We start from the raw sequence: 27,201 nt of genomic DNA, 5'->3' as shown, positions 1-27,201 counted from the left end.
CTACCTACCAATGTACCACTCTCCCAGACTACCTGGGCTAAAATTCCATTAATTATTCTCTTGGTATATATACAGTGTTTCCTCACTTAACCCCAAGGGTTTTAATCTTGAAAACCCAGATATTTCTTTATTTTCTTTGTTATAGAAGTAGAGTTGACATGTTTTATTCGTTTCAGGTGTACAGCAGTGATTCGATAATTCTATGTATCACTCAATGTTCACCATGGTAAGTGTACTCACCGCCTGTCACCATACATTATTACGGTATTATGGACTGTATTCCCAGAAATCCATGTATTTCTTAAAAAGAGAGGTATAGAGCCTCTGCTTATGATAACCTCATGGCAGAGAACATTAAAACAAGGTAAAAAAAAAAACCACTGTGAGCTGGCTCTGTCAGCCTGCTTCATACCTATCTCTGCTCTCTCAACCATAGTCAGTGCGGAACAGCGATTCCAGAACAGGTCATCTGTTTCAACTTTCTCCAGCTCATCAGAAAATCCTCATTCTCACTCTGCCAACTACACTGTCTTCACTCATACCTCCCAACTACCTCTCTTTTAATTCTTTCTTTTTTTTTTTTTTTAAGGTTTTATTTATTTATTTGACAGAGGAGATCACAAGCAGGCAGAGAGAGAGGGGGAAGCAGGCTTCCTGCTGAGCAGAGAGCCCAATGTGGGGCTTGATCCCAGGACTCTTAAATCATGACCTGAGCTAAAGGCAGAGGCTTTAACCCACTGAGCCACCCAGGCACCCCTATTTTAATTATTTCTAATTTGAAACCTTCTCTCTGTGAGAAGGGTGGACCGAAGGACATTTATATATACTTTATGTAGGAACACTTCCAACTATGGAGGTATTATCTCTAGGTGACCTATTAAAATGCATTATGTTATGGAATTTGGAAATCAAATTTTTAAAAATTCAAAAGAGAGTAGTGGGCAAAAGACTTAAATAGGTACTTAACTTTATTAGCCATAACAACTGGCCAATAAATATAAAGAGGGACTCAATTATAAGTCATTAGGGAAATGCAAATTAAAACTGCCACTCTGAAGGCCTCAGTGAAAGAGACCAATGACGTCCAGATGCGGGGGTGACATAGAAGAACTGGAACTTCAGCACATTTCTGGTGGGACTGAAAATTGGAAGAACTGGAACTTCAGCACATTTCTGGTGCGACTAAAAATTGGCACAACTGTTTTGAAAAACGTACTGACATTATTTACTAAAGCCAAACATATGGGGACTCTATGCCCTAACAATTCTACTCCTAAGCATATGTCTAATAGGAATGAATACACATATTTACCAAATGAAAGGTTAAAGAATGTCCATAGTCCTTCTCCTATCAAAAAAAACAAAAAAAAAACCCTATTGTCTACCAAGAGTAGAAAGGATAAATGGTGGTATATTTATACAGCAATGAGAAGAAACACAGTTCTGCATACAACAGATGAATCTCACATTATAAGATAAAAAAACCTGGATTCTATTTATATAAAGTTCAAAGCCAGGCAGAAGTAATCTATATGTGATAAAAGAGAGGACAGAAACCAATTTGGGTAAGGACGGGGAGGTGACACAGAAGGGACTTTTAGGGTGTGGTGAGGTTTCATTTCCTTATGTGAGTGGAAGTAACACGGGTGTGGCTCATTTTGAAAAATCATTAAGCTATATTTTTATATTTTTCCTTATGTATGTTATACTTCAAAAAGGCCTATTAAAATAATACAAAATGCACATGTATTGTACCTGTACAGGAAAGACTGAGATTAGAGTGTCTTTTTCGGCTTCCCATACTTTGCAAAATTTCTGTAAAAGCCCTAACCCCAAATGTGACTTTGATTTGGAGACAGGTCTATAAGGAAGTAATTAAGGTCAAATGAGGTCATAAGGGTGGAGTCCTGACCCGCGGAATTAGTACCCTTGCAAGAAGAGGTACCAGAGTGTTGTATGTGTGCTTGTGTTCTCTGCCCTGTGGGGATGTGATAACACATCAAGAAGGTGGGCTTTTGGAAGCCAGGAAGAAAGGCCTCATGAGGAACCAAACTGGCTGGCACTTTGATCTTGGACTTCCCAGCCTCCAGAACTATGAGAAAAAAATATATATTTTTTTGTTTAGGCCACCCAGTCTTTTTGTTATAGCAGCCTAAGAACACTAACACAAGGTTCTAGAGAACTTGACGGTAACAGAATATTAGATTCAGATAGACTCTGTATACCATGTGGAAAACAATGAATCCTGGCCCCTTAAAAACAACACAAAGGTAAGGGGAAAAACTCTATCCAGGCCTCATTGTCCAATACTATAACCATAGTCACTGTGGCTAATTAAATTAAATATAAAATTCAGATTCTCAGTCCTAATAGCCACGTTTCAAGTACTCGACAGCCACATGTGTTGGACAGCACAAATAGAGAACACTTTGTTCATTATAGAAAGTTTAGAGGACAATATGGACTTAGGAGGGAATAGGATGCTTTGGATGAGCTTCCAAATGAACCTTCCTGATTAAAAGAAGGGTTTGCACAACACAGGAGATCTGATTCAATCAACACAAAGCTCAACAGAAAGAAGACAAGATAGAATATTAGCATTTCATGATTGCAGATCTTTTATATTTAAAAGTGTTCACTAATACCCTGTTTCTATATTGACATAAAAATGAAATAAAGTAAGCTGCAATGTACCATTTAGCAGTTCGATGAGTGCAGGGATCACCCCGGACTTGGCTAGCAGCGCGGCACAAGAGTCATCCATAGACACAGTTCCGATCATGATGACCACTTCTAAGACAAGGTCATCTTCTGCAGCACCTAGTCAAGTAGAAAGTTCAGTGAAATGTCCTGATCCAAATTCATTTATATCACCAAAACTTGGAATGCACAGAAGAAATATTGTAAGCTACTATATCAGTTCTTATGAAGCTTTACTTAACACGCTTATAAATTTGTCCTCTTCCCCACATTTCTAAGCTCAATGAGGACAGTTCAAAGTGTTGGGGGAAGGCAGTAGAGAAGTGAGGATAAGTCTCTGAAAATATAAATGAAGGACGATGTAAAGAGAGAAAATAGAAGACTCACTTGAATGTCTCAAAGAACTTTCTGTGTGCAGCTGTATGCATATATAGAGATATATGGCATATGGTAATTTTAAAAAGACAGGATAAAAAAATAAGCAGGATAGGGAAGGGAAACTAATATTAAGAAAACATATTGTTAGGAAGAATAATACATAAATATAAGAGGAGACCTACCGACCACCTCTCTGGGAAGAAGAAACTAAACTGAGCTGAAACTCAAGGTGTAGGAAGAAAACGCGTCACCTAGTATAATATTGGTCAGAAAACACTGCTGGAGCAGGCTTATCCATAACAGAAAGAAATAACTTAATGATTATGCAAAAGGAAAATACTTAGCACAGACCTGGTTTTAGTTTATCCTTGAGATACGGAACTAACTTGTACTCCTTAAGAACCAATTCCCAGTCTAAGTCTGGAATGGTCAAATTTGCAAGAGTTCCCAAGCATTCAATCACAAACTCCTCTTCCTCATCATTAGAGATCTGGGCTGCAAGGTCCCCAACATAATCCTAAATAAAACAGAATTTTAATACACATTTAAAATACGATTGCTGCAGAAAAGCCAATCTGATAATGTAGCCATAGGAAGTTCCATGCTCTTCCAAATGAAGCCAGCCAGGTGGCCCAGAAGCCAATGGTTTAAAAGGCAAGAAAACTGGAGTGAGGATGTTAGGGTAAAGGGTAGGGGATCGTAAAACAAAAACAACTTTAGAACTTACATTGAGATTTCTAGAAGCTAAACTTACAAGAAGTTGATAAAAAAAGAAGCAACTTGGGTTATGAGTTAATATTTGGTAAGAGCTCTGTAAGAGTTTTATTTCCAAACGTAGCACTTTAAAGCTTTAATTTCCAGGCTATTTTGATAGACAGAAACGAAGAAGCTATACTTACAATAAATAAATTTTTAGTTGGTCCATCATGCTGGGAAATATTCCTAATCATTTTCATCAGCAATGGGTCCTTGAACTTCAGAGCCCTCTTCATGAGCATCTTCAGCCCATTTCCTAAAAAAACCAGAAACTTCTTCATTAGAATTAAGGTTCATTTAAGTTTAATGATTTTTTGTTTTTGTTTATAAAAAAGAATCCCCAATCTACACACGGTAAAATGCATGAATCTTAAGTGTACAATAAATTAATTTTGATATATGTATGCCCCTGGGTAATTCATACCCATATCAAGATATAGAATATTTCTATTCACTCCGGACAGTGCCCCTTCTCAGTCAATTCTTTTCCCCAAATGTGATCGCTTCTCTTCTCCTTTTCCTCTTCCCCCTATTGTCTTCCTTTTAAACATAGATTAATTTTATCTGTTCTAGAATTACACATAAATGTATGTGCACTTTTGTGTGTGGAATCGGCACCACAAATTTAAAAAATGTAAATAATTTTTGATCCAGAAAATTTGTACTTCTAGGAATGAATCTTTTTTTCTTTTTTCTTTTTTAAATTTTTAAATTAACAAATAATATATTATTAGCCCCAGGGGTACAGGTCTGTGAATTGCCAGGTTTACACACTTCACAGCACTCACCATAGCACAGACCCTCCCCAGTGTCCATCACCCAATCACCCTTTCCTTACCCCCTTCCCCCTCGGGCAATCCTTAGTTTGTTTTGTGAGATTAAGAGTCTCTTATGATTTGTCTCCCTCCCCATCCCATCTTGTTTCATTTATTTCTAGGAATGAGTCTTAAGAATATAAAAATGGAAATGTGAACAGTTTCAGAGAAAGGAAAATAATAGCAGCATGGTTTGTTACAGAAAAGAAGTGGCAACAAACTAAATATCTAAGATATCTGATTAAATTCTAGGAAATCCCTTAATGAATTATTTTACAGCTATTAGCAATTATGTCTTATATGTTTGGATCAAGCAGGAAATCAAAAAAGAACTTAAACAATTCACGGAAACCAACGAGAATGAAGGCACTTCATTCTAAAACCTATGGGATACAGCAAAGGCGGTCCTAAGGGGGAAATACGTAGCCATCCAAGCAATTATGTTTTATAAAAGTATTTAATCACATGGAACAAGATTTAAGATCTTACTAACTTAAAAAAAATTTTGTCACCATATATAGATAGAAAAACCCCATTTTAAAAATATACGGACACAGACCTGTACCCCTGAAACAAATTATGCATTATATGTTAATAACAATAATAATTATCATTATAATATATAGAAGCATGGTACCAAAATTTTATCTATCATTACCTCTGGAAAATTAATATTTTCCTATTTACTCATGCGTCATTTTTTTTTACTTTAAAGCAAACATATATACTTTTCAAGTAAGAAAAAAACTACTGAGCAGGTTCCAAAATATCATAATGCACGACAAGCTACTTTACGAAGTTATTACCTAAACAAATACCCAATACATATTTTTCTACTGAATTATCTTACACTGTAACAGATTGTTTTGCAAATAAAGAGTGTGTTTCACCTAGAAATGTTTTCAAAATTCAAATTTCAATTAAGGATAACTAAACCCTGGTTTATAAAATGTTACTAAACGGTGTTTCTACTCATGACATAAGAGTATTTATTCTGAATCCATGTGACCTTCAAAGATGAGAGCTATAAATTTTTACAACTATTTAAAAATAGGATTTACATAGCTAGTATAATTCTTAATTCCTAATTATTTCTTTTCCGTCATTTGCCAGTCCCCATATGATGGAGGTCATCTATGAAGTTCAAAGGCACGAACCTTCACAGATAAGCTGAACATTCCTTTTATTAGCAGCAAGATTAATGCAGAAGGAAATGAGTTCCAAGTCAATTCGTTCATCTGAACATTCAAACAGCATCTTCATTAACTAGCAAAAAGCACAGGAAATATTTTATTCAAAAAAATACCAAAAATATCAGAAGTCTTTTAATACAACGTATTATCTTGGATCTTATGTTGGGAACAATAAAATACAATTATATTTCAACTCACAGACTTGGTAGGCTGTCACTACCAACTAATTGAATTAATGGTTAATGAACTATAAGATGTTTGGTTAAATACAGACTACCAAGTAACAATGGAGAATACAAGAGGAAAATTAGCTGCAGCCTTTGCATTTAAGGAATCTAGAACACTGTAGAGAAGCAGAGCATTCTGAGCAAAGGAAACAGTGTGTGCGCGGGTTACAAGGTAAGGAAGAACAAAAAAAGCCAAGCATGGTTGCAGTGAGTTAAAGTGTCCACAGATAAAGGTAAAACCAGATCATGCAGGGTGTTGAAGTACATGTTAAAGATGTGGGGCTTCATTAAAAGGATAATCGGAAACCACTAAAGGCTTCTAAATAAGTAAAATGTCAGGATAAGATTTGTATTTCAAAATGATCTGGACAGTGTGGAAAATAGGCTGAAACAGAATAAGAAAATGTGGGAAAACCATCAAGAAGACAAGAGGAAAAGTCCAGATAAGATGATGACTACTTGTGCTAGATGGGGCCGTAGGGATAGAGAAAAAAGGCTGGATTAGAGATATCTTTAGGAGCAAGAATCAAAATGGGATTTAATAACGGACTAGATATTGGGGTTAAGGGAGAGGAAGGGTCAAAAATGACTCCCAGGTTTCTGTGCTGAGCAACATCATGAATGGTACCACTAACATTTTCCAAAACATGAGAAACTAGAGTAGAAGGAAAGGGAAGTAAAGAGAAGACAGTAATATTGGTTTTAAGTATGCTGAGTTTCATAAGCTGCTTATGCAACAGTGTGGTGCAGATATTCAGTAAAAGTTATAAACGCAACCCTGAGTTTAGAAAAAAAGTTTGCACCAGAGATTGAGGAATCATCATATATGACTGATGACTGAAGCTGTAGGCTGGATCCAGTCTTCTGGGCATGGGTTGAGAATGAGAAAAAGGGGATGCCTGGGTGGCTCAGTGGGTTAAAGCCTCTGCCTTCGGCTCGGGTCATGATCCCAGGGTCCTGGGATCGAGCCCCACATCAGGCTCTCTGCTCCGCAGGGAGCCTGCTTCCTCCTCTCTCTCTGCCTGCCTCTCTGCCTACTTGTGATCTCTCTCTGTCAAATAAATAAATAAATAAATAAATAAATAAATAAATAAAAGAGAATGAGAAAAGGACTCTATAATGGTAAGAGGAAGAGAGGGTGGATCTGAAAAGCAGCAAACAGAAGAGCAGAAATCTAGGAAAATGCAGGCAACCCAAGCCATCTGTCAGTAATCGGTATATGTCATGAAGAGAGACAGTCGTGACATTAAAGAAGAAATGAACAAACTTTATGCTACAGGTTTGAGAAGGTAGTCTTCTGTGATTGGTAAATCAGCAGATTAACTTAGTGTATATTATGTAAAGATACTTTTCTCTAAGTCAAATTGCTAAGACATGTGGAAGTCAATCCTACAATTTATTACCTAAGAATTTCTTATGTCATGTCTCAGGGCCATACCTTTTTAGACCAACATGTCTCTGTGAATCCAGTAGGTGAATAATAACTATTTGTTGTCTGGTTAGACCCTATTCTGTAAAATCTTATTTTAATGATTTTCTATGTAGTTTCGGATAACTTTCAAGTTTCAGAAGGGATATATGGTCAACACACAAAAATCAATTGCATTTCTATGTGCTAGCTATGAACAACTAGAACCCAAAATTGAAAGCACAAATCTGGAGCACCTGGGTGGCACAGTCCTTTAAGTGTCTGACTCTCGGTCTCAGCACAGGCCCTGATATTAGGGTCGTGATCTCGAGCTCTGTGCTCAGTGCAGAGCCTGCTTGAATTTCTCTCCTTCCTTTGCCCTGCCGCCCCCAACTCTCTCTTTCTAATAAATAAATCAATCTTTTTTTTTTTTGAGATTTTATTTATTTATTTGTCAGAGAGAGAGAGAGCAAGCGAGTGAGCGTACAGGCAGGCAGAGTGGCAGGCAGGGGCAGAGGCAGGAGCAGGCTCCCTGCGGAGCAAGGAGCCCGATGTGGGACTCGATCCCAGGATGCTGGGATCACGACCTGAGCCGAAGGCAGCTGCTTAACTGACTGAGCCACCCAGGCATCCCAATAAATCAGTCTTTTAAAAAAATAAAATAAAAACACAGATCCCCTTACAATTGCTCCAAAAAATACCTAGATAGGTATAATGTTAACAAACTATCCTCATATATATATATATATATATGCTGAACACCACAAAACATTACAGTAGGTGAATAGTTGGCAATGTATCATGCCTTTTTCCAGAGGCAGCTCTTTAACCACAAATGTTGCTACTAATGGAGTATTTATATAAGAATATTTATATAAGAATCATTTATATAAGAATCATTAACACTAATAATATTACAGAATGAAAAAAATTCTATGCAAAAACTAAAATAATCTTAATATACTGGATATACATTTAGCAGATTTTGCTACCCATCTATATATTAAGTACCAATTAAAAGTAAATTATAGCCCGCTCCCCCTATAATTTACTTTTAATTGGTACTTAATATATAGATGGGTAGCAAAATCTGCTAAATGTATATCCAGTATATTAAGATTATTTTAGTTTTTGCATAGAATTTTTTTCATTCTGTAATATTATTAGTGTTAATGATAAAAGTAAATTATAAATTAATTAAAATGTAGGTGACAATCCTCTAATATAATTAGTATGTTTTTCATACGCTAGTTAAAAACTTCCTATAGATTTTTCCAAAGTTTTATTTATGCAAGAAATTTCTTTACAATAACAAAAATCTGCTACATCAAAGCAAAATATGTTGCTATTTACTTGAAATTAACCTTGTAGTATGAAAATTGCTCTTACAAATGGGGTTAGAGATGATCTGTTTAGAAGCTAAGGGGTTTTGTTTTTGGTAATTTTCGTGTTAAATCTGGGGTGAAGTAATCAGAAACTAGATTTTTAAAAAATAATGCACAGTTTGAAATCTTATCCAACTATCCCCCACCCTTGTCAAATCAAGAGAAATTAGGACTAAATGTGAATGAAATGTATCATGATATAGAATTAGCTTTTCATAATAGGAAAAAGAAACATTTCAATTTTAATTAAAGCATTCATATTTAAACATAATAGTTTCGTTCAAACTCCATGTGCAACATTATGTCTCTAATTTGATTGCTACCCAGGCACTTCAAAAGTAACTGTAATTGCTGACAACTAGGAAATATTAAAACTAGATTTGTTTTAACTATGTCCATTGTCAGCTTTTCCTAATTTAACAGGAAGGCACTGAAAGGGCTTCGGCCCGTGCAATGAAGAGGCAACAGTGTTCAATCAGACTAGTCCCATATTGAGTATCAGATACCAAAGACCCACGACTGAAATCACGGTGTCTAGACTCCCTGGCACCTGACTTCACTTATTTACCAGTGACCAGAGGCCAACCCCCACAGCTCTCTGTACTCACGTACACCTCTACTGCCCCCATCCCCCCACCCAAACATCTTTGAATGATTATGGCAGAACTTTGCATGCCACAGGAATCTCTTCTGACTGGCTACTCCCTAACTCTGCCTTTTGAAGTGATGCTCTGGTTTCTGAACTTCAGCAGATAATGGCAGGCAGGAGCAAAGGGGGCTGTCAGAAAGGACGTTTACCAGCATTCAGCTAAAAAGAAGCATGTAGATCAAAGAGGGGCCAAACGGGACCACTGTGGTGGGAAACACGTGGATCTCTAGGAAGATTCCTACACACTGTTCTAAGGTAAAATACTAAATAACACCATGACATCATTACCTAAACATGTACTTTGATTGGCCCTTCTAATACCAATAAATATTTTTATATGCATCTGGATGGCATTTACACCTATTTAAACAAAACATGCATCTTAGAGGTCTAAATAACAATGAACTGTTAATGTGTACCTTTAACTATTATTACAATACAACTATTAACTCCTGGTTATCCCCAAGCTTGCTTATCTGAAACAATTCACCCACTGAGACCATTAAGATCATATAAAAAGTCAGACTTGCCCTGGACCCCAAATTTTACAGAATGGTAACATAAGAGGGAAAAATCAGAATATGCTGGATAACTAGAGGCACTGTAGTACTAAAGAAAAGCAATATAATATCGGGAGAGATTATAAGGCATACTGAACATATAATCACCTACTCTGAGTGCTAAATAATTTCCAAAAATTCCAATTATAGATCTATCTTAGAAGAACATATATGAGAAAGGCAGTATTTAAACTCAATATGAATGCATCCAAAATAATGTGAATGATATGATATTTTACCAATAGTACCTTACTTTTGTATACTGTTTTATGGTTTATAAAGCTCCTTTATAAAAATATCTAAAGTAATTAAAGAATATGAAACTCCACATTTTTTTGGTCATTGAAATGAATATGAATGACTACTGAACCATTGCTTTCCTACTTTCAAAGTTATTTTAGGCCTTTCATTTGAAAATTATTTGTAACACTTGACGGTCCTTACTAAACAAAAATTAATGTGCATAATTTCAAAGTTAACTAAGTATTACATTAAGATCTAGACCTCAGATATAGTTGCTGTCACAAAGAGTTTGTTCTTTTTTTTTTTTAAAGATCTTTTATTTTGGGGCGCCTGGGTGGCTCAGTCGGTTGAGCATCTGCGTTTGGCTCAGGTCATGGTCCCGGGGTCCTGATAGAGCCCCGCGTTGGGCTCCCAGCTCAGAAGGGAGAATATTTCTCCCTCTCCCTTGCTTGTGCTCCCTCTCTCAAATAAATACATAAAATCTTTTTTAAAAAGATTAAAAAAAACTTTATTTTTACTTTTTAAAGACTTATTTATTTACTTTAGACAGAGGGAGACCAGAGAGAGAGAGCATAAAAGGGGAAGGAGCACAGGGAGAGAGAGAATCCTCAAGCAGACTTAGCATTGAGTGTGGAGCCCAAGGTGGGGCAGGTCCCAGGACCCTGAGATCATGGCCTGAGCTGAAACCAAGAGTCGGATGCTTAACCAACTGATCCACCTGGGTATCCCAAGAATTCATTTAAAAAAAAGAAAACATTTCATTTATTTATTTGACAGAGAGACACACAGTGAGAGAGGGAACACAAGCAGGGGGAGTGGAAGAAGGGGAAGCAGGCTTCGCACAGAGCAGGGATCCCGATGCGGGGCTCAGTCCCAGGACTCTGGGATCATGACCTGAACAGATGCTTAACGGCTGAGCCACCCAGGTGCCCCCAAGACTTCATTTTTAAGTAATCTCCACACCCAATGTGGGGCTTGAACTCACAAACTCAAGATCAAGAGTCACACACCCTACTGACTGAGTCAGTCAGGTGTCTCAACGAATAGTTTAAAGCTTTACTAGTTTTAAAATCATTAATTTGAGCAGCCACTACCTGTGAAAGGAGTATCTCTCTTTTTTTTTTTAAAGATTTTATTTATTTATTTAACAGAGAGAGATCACAAGTAGGCAGAGAGGCAGGCAGAGAGAGTGAGAGGGAAGCAGGCTCCCTGCTGAGCAGAGAGCCCAATGTGGGACTCGATTCCAGGACCCCGAGATCATGACCCGAGCCGAAGGCAGCGGCTTAAACCACTGAGCCACCCAGGCTCCCCAAGGAGTATCTCTTTAACTTGGAAGGAAGCTTGGAAATTGTAATTTAATCCCAGATTCCCTTTCTATCATTCTCTTATTCTATAATGAATTTGGCATCGGGTGGCAATCACGTCTTGTCAAGTTTTCCCTAAATATGTCAAAACTGAGTCCTATGAAGTACAAGTTACAGGATGGATACCACTTTAGGACCAAATATATTCAAGAGTATCATTTTGTTTCTCAAAATATGGCCTCATACTAAAAAGCTTCAGGATGTTTATGATGTAATTTAGTACCATCACCTCACTGTGCCTATCAGGGTTGAATTTTTATAAAAAATAATACAGAATGTTGACTACTACATGAGTGTGAGAAGATTTTGTTCAGGAAATATAGTTCACAAATGTTCTGAAAACCCCCATTGCAGAAAAGTTTGATGTTAGAAAATTATGTCATGAAAACATGCATGAATATTGTTCTTGAAAAGGTATGGGAGAATTTTCTACATACAAACATTTCAATTGCAATAATAATGTGGCAGAAATGAACCAAACAGGCTTTTATTTCCACTTCTTTATTAAAAATAAAGTTTTATGTCTCATGTTTGAAATTATACATTCTAAAAGAGGATAATCCCAAATTGAAGATTCAACAAAATAAGTTTTCTGTTCCTTTTTATTTTACATTTATTTCTTTTTTATTTAGTGTTATTTTCTTTAAAATCTAATCTGGATAAAAACATCAATCTGGACAAGAATATTATTCTTTTTTGGCTGCTTTCCAATTCATATCCTGTAGTCAATGGAGTTCTGACACTAAATGGGATTGGAAAAGGAACACCCTTTGAAACTGCAAAGCAGAAACCCTCGGAACATATGGAGTGAGACTGTAGTAAATCACCTGTAATCTCCCTTTGACATGGCTACTCTTTTATTGAAAACTTGTTTGACAAAGAGTTTGATTACACTTTACATTGGCTACAGTCTGACATGTGTTATCTCTATAAGAAGTCTTGCCTTGTTAGATAAGATACACTGTATATTCTTTGAAGAATATCTATTTCCTATAAACATAATTAGTTCATCCTCCTGACATAAAAAGCTAAGAAATTACCCTTGAGAGTTTATCAGGTTTTTTTTGTTTGTTTAAAGATTTTATTTATTTATTTGACAGAGAGACAAGAGAAAGGGCACACAGCATGGGGAGCGGGAGAGGCAGAAGCAGGCTTCCCTCTGAGCACAGAGCCCAGTGTGGGACTCAATCTGAGGACCCTGGGACCAAGACCTGAGCCGAAGGCAGCTCCTTAATGACTGAGCCCCCCAGGTACCCCAAGAATTTTATCAGTTTTTCATTGCATGTAGATAAAGTATAAAATTCTGGAATAGTAAATTCAATTCTAGAATCATCTCACTAACTTGAAATGAATAAAAAGATGGGCAGTTAGAATAAAAAGTGAAATTATGGTCTATTTTTTACTATATATTATCTTTCAAATAATATACACTGAATAATTTACGTTGGGCTAACAAGGAATTGTCTAGTAGGAATCTTAAGAGGAACTACTTTAGTAAGTGTGACTTACTGTTTATATTCCTCTGAAGTGTTTTTTTAAAGTGGTATTTTTACTGTTGACTATATATCCTACAATTTGCTTTTTGTTTTAGAAAACCACTTTATAAAAATTTATGTAATATTAAAGACCAGCCCAACAAGGGTTCCAATCATCAGATACTTAAATTAGTGGAGCTCAGTTTAATAAAGATCGATGGCACAGTAGTGATTCTGTGAATGTAAATTCCCTAAGAATAAAATGTGTATAATATGTATAGAATTTCCACCCTTACAACATAATCCACGTAAAGAAATCACTAAACTCCTTCAAGACAAAGAGACCTAACATATGAAATATATTAAGCAACGGAGTCTTAGCAAAATCTTTCTTAAGAACAGTACTACAAAGACAAAAGAATTTTGATAAAGCATTTTTCCATCAGAGAACACACAGCATTTAAAATCATTGAGCATAAATAAAATGAAAGGGCAAAGTTAGGAACTATTTGTAATATCGGAAAGAATTAAAATAGTTATTTCATATTGAGATCTCATTTATTAATCCTAAAAATATTACCATGCTGATGGAAAAACTGGTAGAGGGCATGAGTAAATAATTTTAAATAATGTGAATAATAAACATATAAAAACCGTTCAACCTCATCAATATTCATGGAAATGAAAATAAAAACAGACACATTCCAATTTTAGAGAAATGGTATTAGTCACAGTACTGCTAAACATGAAATACTAGGAAACTGCCCACGTGTCCATCAACAGGTGAATGGGTAAAGAAGATACAGTGTGCAGGTGTGTGTAGGTGTGTGTGTGATGGAATACTAACCAGTCATCAAAAAGAATGAAGTCTGGCCGTCTGCAATGACATGGATAGAGCCTGCGAGTATAACGCTAAATGAAATAATTCAGTCAGAGAAAAACAAATACCATATGATCTCACTCATATGTGGAATTTAAGAGACAAAACAAATGAGCATAGAAAAAAGAAAAGAGAGAGAAACTGATGGTTATCAAAGGGCAGGAGGGTGGGGGATGGGTGAAGTAGGTGGGGGGTAAGGCGTGCACTCGTGGTGATAAGCACTGGATGATGTATGGAGTTTTCGAATTACTACTGTACATCTGATGTAACACTTTATATCAACTACCCCAGAATTAAAATGAAATAAAGGAAAAAAGTGAAATGCAAGTTGGAAATACAAACATGCCTTCTTAGAAGGTAATATGTCAAGTATACAAGTGTTCATACATTTTGACTTAGTAATTCTACTTTTAGGAATTTAAAGAAAAAAATCAGAGACGTGGATAAACATTTACATATTACATTATTCCACATTATTTCATTTGTTTACACATTTACTTATATCTATTTTTATGTAATAGAATGGAAAAACTAAACAACTTAACAATTTTTAAAATGTGATACATTTATGTAATAGGATATTATACAACTATTAGAAATAACTTTTGAAGACAGTTCAATGACTGTTCAATGACATGGGAGAATACATTATGATCTATTAAGTAAATAAGGTAATATACAATTACATATAACATAATCTTAATATATTATTTTTTTAACTTTGCAGAAGGAAATGTACCAAAATATTAAATGATTATCTCTGGGCCTGGGATAACAGAAAGTTATTTTCCCTTTGACACTGCTCTGTACTTGCCAATTTTCTATCACAAATTCAAAAATTTTTTTGAGTGTTCCAGAATTCATTGTTTATGGTTTTATTCCTTTATTTGACAGAGAGGGACCACAGGTAGGCAGAGCAGCAGACAGAGAGAGTGGGGGAAGCAGGCTCCCTGCTGAGCAGGGAGCAAGATGCAAGGCTCCATCCCAGGACCCTGAGATCGTGACCTGAGCCGAGGGCAGAAGCTTAACCCACTGAGCCACCCAAGCGCTCCCAAATTATTATTATTATTTTTAAAGATTTTATCTATTTGACAGACAGAGATCACAAGTAGGCAGAGAAGCAGGCAGAGAGAGAGAGGGAAGCAGGCTCCCCGCAGAGCAAGAAGCAAGATGTAGGCCTAGATCCCAGGACCTTGAGACCATGACCTGAGCGGAAGGCAGAGGCTTAACCCCGAGCCACCCAGGCGCTCCTCCCAAATTATTTTTAAGAGGGAATTTTTAAAGGAAAAATGTATCTGGCAAATCAAGAGAACAAACTGAAAAATTCCCATTTTTTTATTATTATGTTCAATTAGCCAACATACACTATTGTTGTTAATGTTTTAAAAAAAAAACTTAAACCACTTACCTGTGGTATACAGTCGGTGTATGCAAACATTGATTTAAAGCGGTCATCCATGCTTATGTGGTAAAGAACACACATTGCTATTTGTTTGTAGTTTTCATTACCTGGGCATAAGAAATCAAGGGTATGATTAAATCATAGATAAAACAAAAATTTTTAATCTATAACACACAAAATAATACATTAAAACTTTTAAACTCCTGAATCAAATCCTTATGCACCCCTAATTAAGAAAATATTTTGAGTTCCCTGTTTCAGTCCCAAAGTTTGGAATACAATATCTGTGAAATATCACTAATAATCAAGAGATAATATGTATTTTGCAAGGTATGCTTGCGAAAAAAAATTAACTACAAACCAAAGAATTTATCATTTTCAATAGTCTATTATAAAACAGATAGAGTCACTGGGCCCCCACACTTCCCATTCCATCAAAATATGTGATTAATACAGTTCTTGACAGTGATGATATATGCAAAATAGTAAGCCAAAAAGTGTATTTAACTCCTATGAATCAGAACTGGAAAAATAATCTAAATGAATTAAAAAGAAGTACAATAGTATTTGTAACATTAAAAAAAACAGGACTATAAAACGTTAAGGGCTATAAACTAAGCATAGTCTAAGGGCTGCCTCAGAACTCAGAGATCAGAAAAGAGAAGCAAATGATATGTTATAAACTGAAAAATAAAATGCAATCCTTCTACTTAGATAGGTCTTATTTTAAAGACCTATTTATGGTCTCCAAGTCAGTGACAGAACTAGAATTAGAAAAGTTGTTTAACCAAAAAGTTTTTTTTTTTTTTTTTTCTCATTTTATTTATTTTTTCAGCGTAACAGTATTCATTCTTTTTGCACAACACCCAGTGCTCCATGCAAAACGTGCCCTCCCCATTACCCACCACCTGTTCCCCCAACCTCCCACCCCTGACCCTTCAAAACCCTCAGGTTGCCCCAACCTCCCACCCCTGACCCTTCAAAACCCTCAGGTTGTTTTTCAGAGTCCATAGTCTCTTATGGTTCGCTTCCCCTCCCCAATGTCCATAGCCCGCTCCCCCTCATGGTTTTATTCAAAATAGTATCCTGAGAAATCTTTGAAGATATCTGGAGTTTAAAAAAAATCAAGCAGATAACTGAATTTAACTGATAAATATGAAGTATGAAGATTTTCAGTATGTTTTAACATGGAGGCCCATACAATTACTAAAATACTTAAGTATTTTTAAAAATTCTATTTTAGATTCTGATTGAATTTTTTCATATATCAGGCATATCTTTCAAGGTAGTTAGAAATTCTTAGGGGACATAAACTTTGGTATTCAGCCAAGGCTTAGTAAAGCATATGGAGTTTCCCAATAAATATCTGTTGAGTGATTCCATTTTTAGTATTTAAACAGCATAATGACTGTAGTTCACAATCCTGTATTGTATATTTGAAAGTTACTGAGAGAGTAAACCTTAGACATTCTCACCACACAAACAGTAACAGTGTGAGGTGATGGATGTGTTAACTAATCCTTATTGTGGTAATTATGTTGCAATATATACACATATCAAATTGTTACATCCTACACCTTAAAGTTACATAAAGTTTTGTCAATTTAGATCTCAATAAAACTGGGAAAAAGAGCAGTGTTACATTTAAAAAAATCAGAGGTTAAAACAGAACAAATAAGTACATTTATTCAAAGGCAGAAATTACTAAATTCTAAAAACTCCAGATTTGAGAAATATATTTTAAGGAGTTACAGGAGGTTCTTTACAAGTAAGGAAAAAAATATGCTGACCCTTTATCTCTAGCTCTTTTTCTTCCTGGACCTTATATGTTAGATAAAAATATATCACATGGTAAAGAACAAAGTGAATCTTCAAAACAATCTGCCAAGTATATATTATCATCCCTGTGTTTCAGATGAGGAACCTAATGTTTAGAGAAAAACAAATACTTGCTACACAGTCTTGTAAGTGGTTGAGCAGGGATTTAAACTCTGATTCTAAAATCTTCACCAGGTTATGTTACAATGCCACTCGAAAATTTTTTTCATATCATAAGGTGAAATGGCCTTCTAAGTAATATGTTATTATTGGGCATAAAAGACTGATCTTTCAAACCATAAATGACTCTTAATCTCACAAAACAAACTGGGGGTTGCTGGGGGGAGGTGGGATTGGGAGAGGGGGAGCGGGCTATGGACATTGGGGAGGGGAGGCGAACCATAAGAGACTATGGACTCTGAAAAACAACCTGAGGATTTTGAAGGGTCAGGGGTGGGAGGTTGGGGGAACAGGTGGTGGGTAATGGGGAGGGCACGTTTTGCATGGAGCACTGGGTGTTGTGCAAAAAGAATGAATACTGTTACGCTGAAAAAATAAATAAAATGGAAAAAAAAAGACTGATCTATACTGACATACGATAGAACAAAACATATTTTTGAAATAGAATTTTTAAAAACCTGGACTTTTGGATCTTTTAAAATTGTTTCGCTAAAGCTTATTTCCTTTAGCTTTGCAGACTGGATAAAGTGACAGGACCCATCCATATGCCGTCCACAAGAGAGTCATCTGGAACCTAAAGATACATCCAGACTGAAAGTGAAGGGATGGAGAACCATCTTTCATGCCAATGGGCCTTAGAAGAAGGCCGGGGTAGCGATTCTCATATCAGATAAATTAGATTTTAAACTAAAGACTGTAGTCAGAGATACAGAAGGACACTACATCATTCTTAAAGGGTCTATCCACCTAGAAGCTCTAACAATTGTAAATATTTATGCCCCCAATAACGGGAACAGCCAACTACATAAGCCAACTATTAATCAAAATGAAGATTCATATTGATATGAACACATTAATTGTAGGGGATGTTAACACCTCACTCTCAGTAACAGACAGATCATCCAAGCCAAAAACCAATAAAGAAACAAGAGCACTGAATGGCACATTGGGCCAGATGGACCTCATGGATATATACACAGAACATTCCACCCTAAAACAACAGAATACTCATTCTTCTCGAGCACACATGGAACTTTCTCCAGAATAGACCACACACTGGGTCACAAATCAGGTCTCAACCAATACCGACAGATTGAGATTATTCCCTGTATATTCTCAGACCACAATGCTTTGAAACTGGAACTCAGTCACAAGAAAAAGTTTGGAAGGAAGTCAAACACTTGGAAGCTAAAGACTATCCTGCTCAAGAATGTCTGCATCAACCAGGAAATCCAAGAAGAACTTAAACAATTCATGGAAGCCAATGAAAATGAAGACACATCAGTCTAAAACCCCGGAGATACAGCAAAGGCAGTCCTAAGGGGGAAATACATAGCCATCCAAGCCTCGCTGAAAAAAACTGAAAAATCTAGTTTTCAGTATCAACATAAAAATGACTTCTTGGGATAAAATAAAATAAAAATCCATCCATCAGATGAATACATACTAGTAAACATTCAAATTTAACTAAACATCTGCGAATTCACTAACTTGACCATTTGGAATACAATGCATAAAGAGGCTACATGTTATATGTGAAATAATGAGATTACTTATTTAATGTCTTTTTCTCTATACCATCATAATTTATAAGAAATTTGCAGAATAAAGAATCCACATCGAATCATTTTAGGTAAGTTTCAGGCCTTCTGTAGTACTTGAAAAACTTTGCCACACAATCTGCAGAGCAGACAAGACACTGAATGAGGGAGATAAGTGCTAAGGATATTGACCCTAGTCTTAGATGAAAAGGTAAGATATAATAATATAGGAGAAAGTATACCTAATCTGAAGATGAAGATTAGTAAATCTAAGTATTTGGGGGTAAGAATTTTATTTTTAGGAAGATGTAATGCAAAAACTGTGAAATTACTCCAAAAAGAGAAAAGCAGAGACTAATTGGGTGCTCCCAACTCCAACAGTTTGTTCTTAGGATCAAAGCCATCTAATAGAAAAGATCAATAGATACTAATAAAGCACATTTTTACACTGCTGAAGGCATTCACTTATACTTATTCTAGTGTAAAACACACCTGCCATAGGAAAATAAATCTTTATATAATTTTTTATAAGATGTAGATTAAAAGTGAAAAATGCTAACTCTATTCTCTAAGAAGGAAGGTCTCTCTTAGGGTTTGGTTAGATCATACTTCACAGTATTAGCTTTTCTCCCCAGAGACCGAGATACTTTTAAATCTTCTCAAGAAGGGCCCTTCAGCAGACTGTCATGTTCTGAAGGCAAGTCTCTCTTTCTCTGTTCTTCTCACTTCTTTCTTTCTATATTCTAGTTCTTCAGCTGTGGGTATGTTTTAATCCTATTTGATTTTTACAAAATATTATTTTTTAAACAAAATATTATTTGAAGACTTTTCTCTATGTAGTGGGTTTACTGAAAAGTAGGATTTCAATGCACACAACTTTGTAAATGGTAAAAGAAACAGAGAAATCAATAACCAATAAAAAAGATTCTTCAGGGATGCCTGGGTGGCTCAGTGGGTTAAAGCCTCTGCCTTCTGCTCAGGTCATGATCCCAGAGTCCTGGGATCGAGCCCCACATTGGGCTCTCTGCTCAGCCGGAAGCCTGCTTCCTCCTCTCTCTCTGCCTGCCTCTCTGCCTACTTGTGATCTCTCTCTCTGTCAAATAAATAAATAAAATCTTAAAAAAAAAAAGAAGAAGAAGAAGAAGAAAAAAGATTCTTCAACACTGAAGTAAATTACCAAACAAAATTCAGTGTGGAACTGGGAATGAAATAGGAAGCTATTCCATTTTTGGGGAGAGTCTATTGCAGTTCTCCACACCTTCCTAATTCTTCTCTATCTGTGATCCTCTATTAAAACAAAAACAAACTATGAACATCTTCCCAGTTTCCCATAATCTTTTGTTTCCCCACAATTTTTACCTAAAATGACTATCATGCCCTAAAGCATGCTGAAAACTAAAGGGCTGAGTAAACAGAAGCTGCAAGGCATCCGGGCTATCCTGAAAGACCGTGGACAGCCATTGTTTATATAACCATAGTTCTTTGAGAAAAGAGGAAAGAGAAAGGGCTAAGCTGATAGCAATATTGTTCCTGTTGTATGGTTAGCATACATTTTCTCACTTACTCTTCTAGCGACTGAAGAGGTAGGTATTCTCTTCGATTTGGAGATGAGGCAATGAGATTCATCAAGCCATGGCATTCCTTCAAAGGAAACACCGCCGTGATTCTGAGATTCAAATCTAGGTGTGAACTACAAAGCCTGTTCATGGACTTTCTATTAAGTCTTCCACGACGCAGGAGAGAGGCTGACATCAATAATGCCAAGTAAATGTAGGGGACTATCATTACTCCTTAGTGACTTAGAAGGGACTCTACTAGGTCTGGGAGTCTTGGGGAAGAGGGAAGGTAGCAGAGGAGATGCTAGAGGACAGGAAGAGCAGAACGGCAGTCACTTACTTATTGGAGGACCTGGGCCCAGGTACAGTAGATTCTAAAGGCTGAAAGAAGTGCCTGACAGGGACAAACTGCATTATCCCCCCAGCAATTTTGGGAACCAGATCTTCAGCAGTTCTAAACCTCAACTGGACAAGAACTGCTATCAAGGAGTGTTTGATTTCATGAGAAAAACAAGGTGCTCTTAGAAGCTTAAAAGATGCGTGGCGTGGGGAGTGGGCCAACCAGCTCGGTGGAGAGTGTAGCATTGTGGTTAAGAGCTGGGACTCTGGAGAGGCAGACCACGGGGTTCAGTCCGTGACTCTTCTTCCACTTGCTGTACAGCCTGGGGGCGCAATTTCAACTGTGGGCTTCAGTTTCTCTCTCTCTCTCTCTCTCTCTCTGTGTGCGCGTGCACGCTTCAGTTTCCTCATCAGTGAAACCGACACAACAACTGCCCCTACCTCCAAAGGTTGTTCTGTAAGGATTAGTCAAGAGAATTCTGGTAAAGCAAGTAATCCTCAGTCTGACTGAGTAATGAACCTACTCAATGAAGGTAATCTCTTATTCTTTGAAGAAGAACACTACTGTCATGTGTCCCTAAAACATATGGTGGGTTTTTTAGTCTCAAGATTAGATTGTCGTTAGAGAAAAAAGAAGTTCTGAGAAGCAGCCGAGATTCCTCTAAGATGAGCTACACAGGGTTCAGAGGTATATTCTGAGTCTGTGGCTGAGCCACCTTCCTTCTATTCTATTCAGCTACTTTCTAAAAAGCTCTACTATTCCCAAAGTTTGGGCTTAGGAGAGTCACGTCATACTACAAGGCTACACTCAGTGACCCCTAGCTTTCATTCCCTCATTCTCTCATTCTTACAGGGTTATTATGAATTCCTTAATAAAAATAAAACTTGAGAAAATAACAAAGTACAGATTTAGTACATGTCCCTCCTCTACCACGACCACAAATGCGCTGTGAATCTCTCTTCTTCCTTCCATGTTTCTGTATCTGTAATGAAACTTAATTTCACTCCTAGAGCAGGAAATTGTAGAGGTGATCAGCTACGAAGAAGAAGAAAGAATGCCAAGAGAAGTCTGAAAACACTGAAGACAAACCTCACGGTTAGATGCATTACTTATCTTCAGGGAGCATGTCCCATGCTCCACCCCCCCCCCTTGTTTGGGCTAAACACAACTGATCGGAAGAATCTGGAATATGATTGACATTACACCAGAGAGCTTCTTTTTCTTGAGGGAAGTGTGAAGGGAAGTGATGACCGATGTAAGGGGCTGCAGTATTACACCAGGTTGTTGATATGTCTTCTAGATTTTGTCTTGGTAAACATTCCCTAGAATCCAACCAATTGATTCACAAATATCTATGAAGTTGACTTTCTTCTTTTTTGTATTCATTTAGGGATTTTAAAAACACAGAAATTGTCTTTTGCCCTTTTATTCAGAAAAAAGATGTAAATATTCTATAAATGATCTTATTATCTACATTACCTTGATAATTCTAATTTACATCTTATGGTTATAAATCACATATTTCCTTTCATCCCCCATATGGATGAAGATTATAGTATAAATCATAGGTATATTATTCACGATATCATTAATGATTATATAAATCACTGCTTGATGAAAATACAGCCTATAACTTTATGGCATCTAACAGATATCTGAGAGCTATAACAAAAGGACAAAGTATTTTAGGTCAAAAGTGCCTACCTGAGATGGGAAGATGCCTGGAAATAACCTAAATTCATCTCTTCAAACACAGCTTCACACAAAAAGTAATAGCTTTCTGGCAGTCAACATTTATTATTACTTAAAGGCTAATTTGCAGATCACACAGCAATAAACAGCCATTAAGAGAGATTAAATGGTCCAAGTAAAATTAAGAGCTTATCCCTCATCATAAACTAACCATTTTCTTCATTCATTGGAAGAAAGGATATCTGAGTTCTTAAAAATAAACCTCAAAAAAAAAAAATCTTGTATATCCTAAGTGAATTTGGGGCCTTAGGGTATGATTTTCCCATAAGAATTCATGACTAAGAACCGTAAACTGCAGCTAACCAGCTATGATTCCACTATATCCTACAAATGGCAGGCATTTCAAAAGAGCTCCTTTAAGACTTATAGACATCAATTATTCCCAAGTAAAAACAGGCTGCCAATAGTCTGTATGCTGGCAGAGCACCAAAGGCCCTATGAGTTTTGAGCAGAGCAGTGAAAAGGCTGAATATTTTGGGAACTAGGTCCTTAATGACTAGAGGTGGATTAGTCAAATCTGTTCAAGTAATAAGGCCAGGGTGGAAAAAAAAAATGGCCTAGCCATTATGATTCCTTTGGTATTTACGGTAATAAACATGAATCATGATGAACTCACTGGCTATTAAATGCAGAGGTCATAAGTACTTCGATAGGATTTCCACAGGAATTCACCGTTAATTAGCTGGATCATTATTTGAAAGCGTTACTGAATTATCTTAGCCGTTGTGCAGCCATTCCCCCAAAATTGGTCATTCCCAGCTGAGGGCAGTTAATGCCTTAACAAACTGGTCATTAACTCCAGTAACTGATTTTGTGGGAATTATTGCACTTATAAAGTACAATCAAGAGGTCCCCCCACCCCTTTTAAAAAAAATTTGCAGCTGTAGTTCAGCTGGAGCAGCTGAAGGAGAAGGAAAAAAAACTTCTCCCGACTGCTCTCATGATCGATTTTCTGCCAATGAAAGGGCAAACGCAGGCTGATGGGTTTTGAATTTTAAAATGTCTTCGGTTTTTCATCTCTGAAGTGATTAGTAAAAGCACCAGTTAGTTACTAATTTTGTAAGACACTTGGGATTTTCCATTCACAGTTCAGTCAAGCAGAAATATGAGTCTGAACACCAGAACTCAAAGCCAAATTTCCGCTTCTGCAGTACACCCAGCCCAACACTTTGTAAAAACAGAGTGAGAACACAAGTTGTGGGCCACATTATTAGCCAGATTCTCATTCTCTTCTGCACTCCACATCTTCATTCAAAGTAGAAAACTCCCTTTGAAGTCACAATGGCCCCATGAGAAGAAAAGATACATGCCCAGTATGATTAGACAGCTTTAGTCTGAACTTGAATTTGGAGCTCAATTTAAGATTGCAACTATATGGATAGTCGCCTGTTTCAGGATAAATTGTTCACAGTCAAGTGTAGTAAAGATCTGAGATGAACAGATAAAAACCAAGAGTTTTTAATCATGAATTGAAGGATGAAAATTATAGAATTTATAGGTTATAATGATCAGTAGAAAACAAGTGTAAAAATGGTTTTCTGATAGTGTTTCATGGACGACTTTTGTGTCCAATTACTTAATTTAAAAACTGTAAGAAACAAATTTTAAATGTACCATTAAGCTCAACAGCTCAGTCACATTAGGAGGTATTCACTAAGTAAGTACTCTAAAATCCAACACTTTTGATGCATTTTCATTTGTTTTCTGTGGGTACATTTAGCTGGACATTTAACTCTGTCGGTTATTTTTCAAATATTTTCAACATGTTTCAATTATTATCTTGTCTATAGTAGTCTTTTATTACATCCAGGGCATACAACAACAATTTATAATACATCCTACAAAATGTGCACACTTATGGTACAAAAGATAGGGAACAAAATAAAGCCCTTAACAATGACTGCTTTCCAGCCTATAGGTCCACACCACCGACTTAATGTGCTTTGGTCAGCTTTTACCATGTAGAAATGGAGACACCCCAGGCAAAATTCACACACAGAGTATTGGAACCAGCTGGTGATAGAAGAATCCTAAGAAAAAAGGCTCTTGATTTAATTGGGAAAACAGGAGGAAGCATAAATTTTACTGCCATTAATAACTTCAAGCAATCTTGATATGACTCTACCTCACCCTGACGGCTAAACATGTGCTTTTTGTTAAAGTGTTTGCCACATCTGACCCCTATTGTTTGCTCACTTGATCAGGTAAGAAAATGTACGTTTATTTATAGGATAAATGAGGCCTATTAAAGTTGAGCAACAGTGCAGTGGTCTATGAGGAGCTGCATACTGAAACAGATGTGTGAAATTCCATAACAGTTTTGTAATAAACAGGGCAAATGAAAATTTTTTAAAAAGTCTACCCTAAGTTTCTTAAACCATCATAAAGCCTACCTAGTTTTTAAAAAATGGAAAACACCTCCAAATTAGAAAACGTATTATTTTGACAATTTCCAAACATTACTTATAAATCACATGTGAAAGTGACTAATACAAGTTAGGCACCTGATGGATATTTATTGAGTATGAGTTTGATCATTAGCTATTATTATTAATATTGAAAAGCTAGTTTTTAATAAGCTAAAAAAAGGCCACTTACTAACTACTACTCTCTTCATAAAATAAAGACACTTTATTTTGTTTTTGAACACATGTTTTGTGTATCTAAAAATTTTGAAATTTTGTTTCTTAACTCTAGGATGGTATAATAAAAGTGAAGTCATATTAATTACAATGAAAAACAAATTAACAGTTTAAGGGAATTTCAAAGATGTTCAGAACATTTTAAATTTTCTTTTAAGAACATATGACAGAATGGTCAGAAGAAATAACCCTTATTTTTAAGTGATCAAAGTTTTGAGTCCAACAGTATCTGTTCTGGTGATCTCCCACAATAAGGGAAATCAGACTTGTCTCAACCGGAAGAAATCAAACATTTATCACTTAACTCTTGACCTGGTCTGACTTGCTACATGTTGATAAAATCTTTCTACAGCCTTGGAAAATGCCCTGAAACCCAGACTACCCAATGTAATCTAGAACAAGATGAATCAGGTGCCATTTTTACTCTCAAAATGATTTTGGGTTTACCCAGAATGTAGAAGCATTCATATCCATTTAGAACACCTTAGAAACCCTAATTTATCTTCCAGTGAAGAGAAAATGGTCTAATATTACTCTGATTAGAATTTGGGCTTTTTGAAATGATTTATGCGGAATTATGAAACAGGCACGGCAGTGTGCTACTGAATCTCCAGACCCTGATTTTCCTGCCATAACCAATAAATTAGCTGCAGCACAAACCAGCCATGTAAATTAGCATGCCTCACAACTTTCAAATTCAGAAGAATCAAAATTTATACAGATAGGAATCTGAATCAAGATTTAAATTATGGACCCATCTTTCATACTAGTTACATTCAGTGCTATGCATGCATCAGTGCCCTGGTGCCTCTGGTGATTAAAGGGCAACTTGAAGAAAGATGTCTGGGCTAGTTAACATTTTTAGTTAACTTGCACATAGACTTATAAATCACATGTGAAAGTGACTAATACAAGTTAGGCACCTGATGAATATTTATGAGTATGAGTTTGATCATTAGCTATTATTATTATTATAAATATCAAAAAGCTAGCAACATCTCTCGGTAACACTGCTAATTCCTCAGTTTTTTGGAGGAAACATTCTCATTCCTGCTCATAAATGAACTAAACAAGTATCCCTAGGATTCAACATTTGTTTTTTGTTTTGTTTTGTTTTTTAGTTTGGTGAGTTTTGTTTTGTTTTGTTTTTTCAGAGTCTTTCAAAAGTTTTTATTTTGGGGCACCTGGGTGGCTCAGTGGGTTAAGCCTCTGCCTTCAGCTCAGGTCATGATCTCAGGGTCCTGGGATCAAGCCCTGCATCGGGTTCCCTGCTCAGTGGGGATCCTGCTCCACCCCCCACCCCCCGCCTGTCTCTGCCTACTTGTGATCTCTGTCTGTCAAATAAATAAAATCTTAAAAAAAAAGTTTTTATTTTAATCCCAGACAGTTAGCATACAGTGTTCCATTAGTTCCAGGTGTACAGCACAGTGATTCAACACTCCATACAGCACCCTGCGCTCATCATGACAAGTGCACTCCTTCATCCCCATCACCTAGTTCACCCATCCCCACCCTCTCCCCTCTAGCGACCATCAGTTTGTTCTCTGTAGTTAAGACCTGTGTCTTACATTTTTCCTTTTGCCTGTTTTGTTTCTTAAATTCCACATAAAACAGAATTGGTATTTGTCTTTCTCTGATTGAATTATTTTACTTAGGATTATACTCTCTAGTTCTTTTCATGTTATTGCAAATGGCAAGATCTCATCCTTTTTTGCAGGTAATACTTCATTGTGTGCGTGTGTGTGTGTGCGTGTGTGTGTGTGCATATCACGGCTCTTGTAAATAATGCTGCCAAAAACACAGGGCTGCACGCACAGATTTCTGAATACCTTTCAACAACAGTATGCTAATCTAAGATCAAACCTGTCTTTCCATCTTTTTGAATAGTGCTTCTGAAATTATCTGTGGCGGAGGGTCAGGTTTTAGTTTTCCTCCCA

General features: G+C 36.5%; 1 protein-coding gene across 2 annotated transcripts in view; it reads right to left on the bottom strand.

Moving 5' to 3' along the window:
- KIFAP3 (kinesin associated protein 3) overlaps positions 1–27,201 on the bottom strand; it is a 173,574-nt gene that overhangs the window by 56,027 nt on the left and 90,346 nt on the right. For both annotated transcript variants that reach the window (XM_045983200.1, XM_045983199.1), the window contains exons 11-15: positions 15,442–15,542; positions 5,807–5,915; positions 3,978–4,090; positions 3,430–3,595; positions 2,695–2,820 (exon numbers count right to left, since the gene is read on the bottom strand). In XM_045983200.1, the coding sequence (XP_045839156.1) occupies positions 2,695–2,820; positions 3,430–3,595; positions 3,978–4,090; positions 5,807–5,915; positions 15,442–15,542 (615 nt within the window). The remainder of the gene's footprint in view (positions 1–2,694; positions 2,821–3,429; positions 3,596–3,977; positions 4,091–5,806; positions 5,916–15,441; positions 15,543–27,201) is intronic.

Source organism: Meles meles, chromosome 17 (assembly GCF_922984935.1).
Source record: "Meles meles chromosome 17, mMelMel3.1 paternal haplotype, whole genome shotgun sequence".
Lineage (NCBI taxonomy): Eukaryota > Metazoa > Chordata > Mammalia > Carnivora > Mustelidae > Meles > Meles meles.
Note: the sequence above shows the minus strand (reverse complement) of the source record. Positions and strands in the feature narration are given on the sequence as shown.